The sequence below is a fragment of the Ambystoma mexicanum genome, chromosome 1q, assembly GCF_040938575.1.
Source record: "Ambystoma mexicanum isolate Mex_15411 chromosome 1q, UKY_AmexF1_1, whole genome shotgun sequence".
Lineage (NCBI taxonomy): Eukaryota > Metazoa > Chordata > Amphibia > Caudata > Ambystomatidae > Ambystoma > Ambystoma mexicanum.
Window position 1 is genome coordinate 135731371 of NC_090922.1, and position 6902 is coordinate 135738272.

At 49.1% G+C, this 6902-nt stretch overlaps 1 protein-coding gene across 1 annotated transcript in view; it reads right to left on the minus strand.

Annotated features, from left to right (window-relative positions):
• The window catches only part of KCNG4 (potassium voltage-gated channel modifier subfamily G member 4), a 227297-nt gene extending 221068 nt beyond the window's left edge, over positions 1-6229 (minus strand). Inside the window, exons 1-2 of the mRNA XM_069636223.1 lie at positions 5180-6229; positions 3683-4488 (exon numbers count right to left, since the gene is read on the minus strand). Coding sequence (XP_069492324.1) covers positions 3683-4488; positions 5180-5204 — 831 coding nt within the window. The 5' untranslated portion in view covers positions 5205-6229. The remainder of the gene's footprint in view (positions 1-3682; positions 4489-5179) is intronic.
• Between the last annotated feature and the right edge of the window lie 673 nt (positions 6230-6902).

Genomic DNA, 6902 nt, shown 5'->3' on the forward strand with positions numbered 1-6902 from the left:
CCTCATTGCTCCAACCAAAAACTGCCCACATTAGCCTGTTGTGCTAGCCAATCAGGCATAACTTAGTGACCGGATATGCCAGTCTTTGTGCAACAGAGAAGAAACGGATTTGGAAGTGAGTTACCTTGCAATATCTGATCATTATGATGTACTTTGTGTTTTCACCATCCTCGAGATGCATGCCGGGGGCTGCAAACATTAGCACTTAGGTGCTGCTGTGTCCAGGCATGCAATCTCTACTTTTGTAAAAATGGAGTTCAAATGTAAAAAGAAAAAAACAGGTGCATTCACCTTCCCCCTTACGTTTACGCCCCGTTTTGTAAAACATGTAAATTACGCTTTATAGGCGACATTTACCCTGGATTCCTTTGGAATCCGCCCGCTTTTAGCACATGCTAAACACAGGCAGTTTTCATAGCAGTGCATTCGTTTATCGGCAGCATTCAAATAAATGCTGGCGTTGAACCATTTGCTCTTTGGAGGCGGCACAGGGATGCATCCTGGAAACATTTCTGTTTTGTGGCCTAGCCCGCCTTCAGGAAGACCCAGAATATCCTTGAGTGTTAATGCAAGGCATAAACCACTCTAGTCCTTAGTTTTACGCCTGGCTTTACCGCTCTGGGCTCATGAAATGACCCTTTGTGTGTTCTCCATACTTGGTAAATGGGCTGCATGAGCTTAAGCGTAAAAGGTGCTCTCATGATCTGTTTTATAGACATTGTGCTAGATATTTCTTTCTGCTGCGATTCACTGTGGTGAGCATGCCAACACACAGAGGTGTGGCGGTCTGTAGCAATGAGGGAATAGTTCCCACTGTGATCCACGCAGAGAAGACAGTATTCGGAAACAGTTCGCTCCTAAGAGCTATAAAGTCATAACTGCCCTTGGGAAGAATGAGGAAAGGGTCTGTGATCTCACTCAAATACGTGCAGTGTATGTGTGGTCTGGATAAAGAGAAAACCTAGTTGACAAGTAACGTAGCGCTGCACGTAGCAGATATGATTGGTCGTTTATAACACGCTTAATACCCAGAGGTTTCTAAGCGCGGACCCGGGGATTTAACCTGTGTTGCTCCGTGTCGTCTTGCTTCCAAGGTGAGCACGTTGCCGCTGAGCTATCCTCCCGAGTGACAGCCAGAGGACTGCAGGTAGAGTGCAGGGGTAGCAAGTGCTGGGTTGGGTGTGAGGTGCTGCGGAGTTGTGGGAGCTCCACAGGGGAGAAGTATTGTTCAGTGGGTGAATCATCAATTGCTCTGGTGTTTACGAATGTTGTATAAGGGGTTGATTTTGAGTGTGATGGATTTTGGATGTCAGGTGGCAGTGGGTTTCACAACGAGTCAGAAGTTGCGGTTGGATAGGGTGCAGGCGAGGGCATTGAGGGTGTGTTCAGGTGTGATGAGGTCCTCTCCAGTGAATGCGGTTCAGGTGCTTGTGGGGGAGATGCCGTTGGGGTTGAGGAGGGATGCGTTGAATATGAGGTGGTGGGTGAAGTGCAGTGCGAAGAGTGTGGCTCATCCGGTGCATGAATGTTTGCTGTATAATTGGAGGTTTGACTATTATAGGGACCGGTGGAGGAGGAAGGGGGGCACTTTGGGGTTTCACATGTGGGAGAAGGGGGTGCAGTGGGGTGTGGGCGAGTTGTTGGCTGTGATGGGTACGGATTTGGTGAGATGGCCGATGTGGATGATGGGCTCTCCAAAGGTGTGTTTGGAGTTGGCAAGTGTGGTGTCGAAGAAGCGGGGTTTGCGGGGTGAGATCAAGGCTTTGGGTCAGGCGTATGTGGCAGGGAAGGAAGGGTGTAAGGTGTTCACGGATGGTTTGAAGGATCCTGTGTCTGGGAGAGTGGGAATTGAGTTTTATCTGGAAAGCACTGGGGAGTTTAAAGTGGGGCCAGTGACGAATGACGTGTCGATTTGTACGGCTGAGTTGGCGGCGATTGCATTGGCGATTGATAGGGTGTGCGAGTTGGGGTTTGAGAAGGTGGTGGTGTTTTCGGATTCATTGAGTGGGTTGCAGGTGATTGTGGCAGGGGATGGTGATAGGAAGGATGTGATTTTGGACATCAGGAGGAAGATTGATTGGTGTGTGTACGTGGGGGGATGGATCTGGAGCTGGCGTGGGTCCCCAGTCACTGTGGCATTTTGGGTAATGAGTTGGTTGATTTGGCGGCGTGTGCGGTTAGGAGGAGAGGAGCGATTGATGTGAGGATACCTTTGAGTGTGGATGAGGTGAAGGCTGTGGTGGTGAAGCGGGTTATGGATGAGTGGCAGGAGAGGTGGGAGAGTGGGGTGAAGGGCAGGTGGATGTTTGGTGTTCGTGAGAAAGTGTCTGTGAAGGTGGATGCAGGGAAACTGGAATGGAGGAGGAGAGAGGAGGTGATGCTGAACAGGTTGAGGATAGGGCATGTGGGGCTGAATGACAGTCTGTTTCGAGTGGGGATGCGTGAGTCGAGGGACTGTGCGGTGTGTAGGGTGCCTGAGACTGTGGGACATTTTTTGCTTGCGTGTGAGAGGCATGTTGAGGAGAGAGAGTTGATGAGGGTTCGGTTGTCTGCGCTGGGAGTGGCTGAACTGAGTGGGAAGGCTTTGCTGGGAGGAGTCGCGGTGAGAGGCAGGGAGAGGAGCAGTGTGCTGCTAGATTTTGTGGGGCAGACGGGACGGTGGGAGGAGTTATGAGAATGTGAGGGCTGTGTGTAAGATTGGTAGGGTAGGTGCACATCATCCTTTTGGATGGGGAAGCGCTGTGTGGGTCCGCCCACGCATTCGATAATTTGAAGAAGAAGAAGAAGTTATCTGACATCAACGTTAAAGTTACAATTTCATTCACCCACGCCAAGTAATATTTGATATACTTTATATATTTTTTTTACCTCAAATGGATACCTGATAACTTTAAAATCAGACAAGCAAATTTAGTATTAAATTATGATGGCTTTGATATCAAGGAAATAAAGATATATTTGATCTCCATCATTTAAATAGTTCCCTGACTAACTGTAGCTTTAAAGATAGCTTTCATTTCAGTCAAGAAAAGTAAAGTTCATTCAAGTAAGCACTTGGGGCAGAGGCCCCAACCAATCATGTGCCCGGGAACGCGAGAGTGGATCCACAATCGCCAGCCACATTCTCTGGGACCTTTGGCCCCGTTCCCTGTTTTTGTTAACTACTCCCTCTGCCCCTTGCCCCAGACCCACAACCTGCCTCATTCCCTTTACACCCTCAATTTAGCTTAACATGTGTCTGATCTGAATTGAGTAAGTTACCTTTGTTCGCAATCAAGTACATGTTGCTATGACCTTAATCATTTTAATTATATTTGTACACAATCATTTTTCCTCCCAGTGAGGAATTATTATCTTTGATTGCAAAGGTGTTACCTCCGAAATTAATTATGTAAAGAAAACTGATCTGAATGAAACCACCATTGCATTTTCCTCAATCCATCTAAGTTAAATTGGATCTCTGTTAAGTCAATTTAGCTTTGAAGTTAACCTAGTAAAGCAATATGTGCACTCAGTGAAGAAAGTGGGTGTTCAACCCAATAGAGTAAGGCTAACTCCAGTCACAATCAAGCACTGTGTGTCCAAAGTTGTTTTTTAGTGTAACAAGAAGACTATGATTACATCTGAAGTTATGTGACTGAACTACCAATTTGATTGACTGCTACATTCAAGGGGGACTTACCCTGTCTTCTTCAGCTCTTAAATCTGGCATGGTGCTAATGCAAAGACTCACAGCTGTGGTGGCCACAAACAGGATGGATAGGCAAGCAAAGACTTTCCCAGGTAGCCCAGATTGTGGGTTTTCCACCATATCCCGCAGCTTGGTCATGCACTGGCCCATTTGCGTGTCATCGTCCAAGACACAGATGGTTTCCCTGTTCCTCTGTAGCTCCTCTTCTTTGTGGACCTCGGCGAGCTCCTCGAGTTTTTGGAACAGCTTCCTCAGGCAACACCGCTCCAGGTTAGACTCGTCGATGCCCCAGTATCGAAGCTCATCCTGGAACGATAAGGCACACATCTCCCTCAAGAGCCTCAGCTTCCCTGCTGCTAGAAAGCTCATGATCATATTGAAAGCACAGGGGTTTCGGTCAAAGAAGAACTCGTTGGTGTCCTCATCATAGTCATCGCACAGCTGGATGATCTCCTCGTAGTTGCTGCAAAACCTCAGCTTCCCGAGCCTGGTCATCGGAAAGTCGTCCAAGGTGCTCCACGGAACCAAGTACTTGATGCCTCCTACGTTGACGATGAGCTCATGCTTCTGGTCGGCCGTATAGAGGTCACCGGGGTGGTAAATCTTCCAAGCCCTTTGGTAGTGAACGCCTTTGATGGTTTGCGACTCTACAGCCACCGGGTAGAACTGGTTCAAGGTGCTGCTGGATGTGTAGCTGAGGTTACTATAATCTTGTTCACTACCTCCAGATATAATCGGCATTGCGGTGGCATGTGCGGCTATCCTGTACCACAGATCATGGCATCCGCGTTCGTTAACTGTAAGTAGGGGGGGAAAGGAAAACGACCTCAGTAAAGTGCATCTCAAGCAGGGGATAGCAGGCAAATAGGATTGGGAGTACAGGGTGGAAAGAATGCATTTGTACCAGTATGCTATGCCAGTTGGAATTTCAAGGAGAACATGCACACACACCCACACGAATTTAAGTTCCGTGTAATATTTTCTGGACATTTAAAATCGCTATGCGGTCGGCATTCAAGGGAGTGGGTTGGAACGAAGAAGAGCCTTCCAAATACACCACACGCACATACACGTGCACACATATATGCATAGCTATACAGAATACATACATATGTAAATATATATGTAAATATATATATATATATATATATATATATATATAGGAGCCCTTCCACCGAATATAAATATAGGCACAAAGTTATACATTTTTGTCACATTATGTTACAAAGCTTTAATAATGCGCAAACTATATCACCACTGTATTAGATGTGTGTGTAATATGTCTGCTTGAATTGTATGGGTGTATTTGTGTGTTTTTTTAATCTATAAAACTAAGTGCTTACTAAAACATACAAACAATTGCTAATTCCTCTTTAAAAAGAAAAAGGAATCTTTTTGTCAGCACTTTTTAACAAACCATGTCCCAACGTCCTCGCGTTGTGCACATTCGCGCTTTTAAGAGGCGCGTGCGACCAGAGGGATACATACCTGTAGGTGTGACATCTCTTTTCATGGCCTTGCCTCCTCCGCTTGCCTCGACTTGCTGCAGTCCACACAGAACTTCGGCGCTCCCTGTCCGCGTTCAGGGCTCCGGCAGCGCGGGCGCAGGTCCCTTCCGGCGCTCACGCGGTTCCACATTCTCTCCCAAGGACAAGTGGTCTGGGTGCCACAGCGCGCTCCAGGGCTTGCCACCCGCGGGCAACAGTGGCGCGCATGCAGGTGGCCCCGGTGCATCCCTCAGAGCGAACGACACGCCGTGGCACTGCGCCTCACATGTGGCGGAGAGCCGTCCCTACTGATGTCTGCGCTGCAGTCGCCCAACCCACGGCCGGGCTGGTGTCTCTCCATCCCGCGGAACAGGCACCTGCTTACGCGTGTATGTGGGCCGGGGACAGGGGACACGCGGCTAGCGTTCTGCCTCTGGCACCGTACCGTGCCCACTCCCGAGGAGCAGGGACTTCACCTCGAGAACATCTGTACTGGACGGAGTTTCAAGGGCAACTCTGCGTCCGCCTCTGAGATGCACGTTTCCATCTGGATCGCGTCCTCTGTACAACTGTGCAGCTCGCGTGGGACCAGCCGGCGGCTCCCAGCATCAGGTAGGAAACTCCACCCTCTCGTTGCATCGGGAGCTAAGCTTCACTGACGAACTGTGTGTGCAGCACGGCACAAACGCAGGCGGTGCCTCCCATGCAGGGCACGCAGCACTGCGCAGCAGGAGGCCCCGCCAGCCTAGTCTACGACAATCCGTCCCAAGCAGGGACGGCCCCCGCTGTGTGTATGCCCAGAGTGAGATACCAGCTGGGCAGCTCTTCCAGAGTTTAGTGACCACCGTGGGAAGCAGGGACTTCACCTGGCAGCTCGCGGAAGAAAGGCATGGCAAGGGACCAAGCACTCCAGCTGCGCGCCGCATACGAAGCTGGGACTTTTTCTCAGTAAGCGTATGAAGCGACCCCTCCTCTCAGAAAGTCACTCCGTCAGGGCACTAAGACCCCGGATGTCGCGCTGCCCTGAGCTCATCTCTCAGGAAAAGAGCGACCCGTGCTCTTTATTGGTGTGTACCACCCCGTACACGGGGGGCCCTACTACAGAAACGTTGCACAATAGGCGTACCCAGAGTGGGGCATAGTGGGGCAATTGCCCTCCCCATTTGAACCCCCGACCCCACCGCCTCTAGCTAAGGATATTTTCAGCAGCCTTTGCTTTGATCAGCTTGCAATGACGTTTTAACAACCACTGTTTGTTTAGCTTTCCTTTCTTGTGACCGGAAGCAGAGACCACTGGCATTGATGGGCCATGGATGCCATTGGGGTGGTGCCCTATGAATTGAGGTCAGGCTTCGTGCATGCTGGTCACGCTGTTGTTTGTAAATGTGAGGTTTACACTTTAATTTAAAACAACAACACAATCCATTTTCTAATTAAAACATGTTTCCTAAACCTAAAACCACCAGCTGATTTCTTTAATCTGTATTCATTGTTTTATGGTAATACAAACACAAACCTCTGCCATTCTTGATTCCCTTCTGGCTGGTTAACCTGCTCAATTTACATTAAATGCTTCTATTGCACTGTGCACTGACAGCACTTACCAGCAAATTGAGCTGTGGCTTCATGGGTGCCAACTTTGATTTTCACAATGGGGGTAGAACTTCCCCCACCCCCACCCTGAATATGAGCAAGTGACCAGGCACTACCCACCCCCGCCCCCC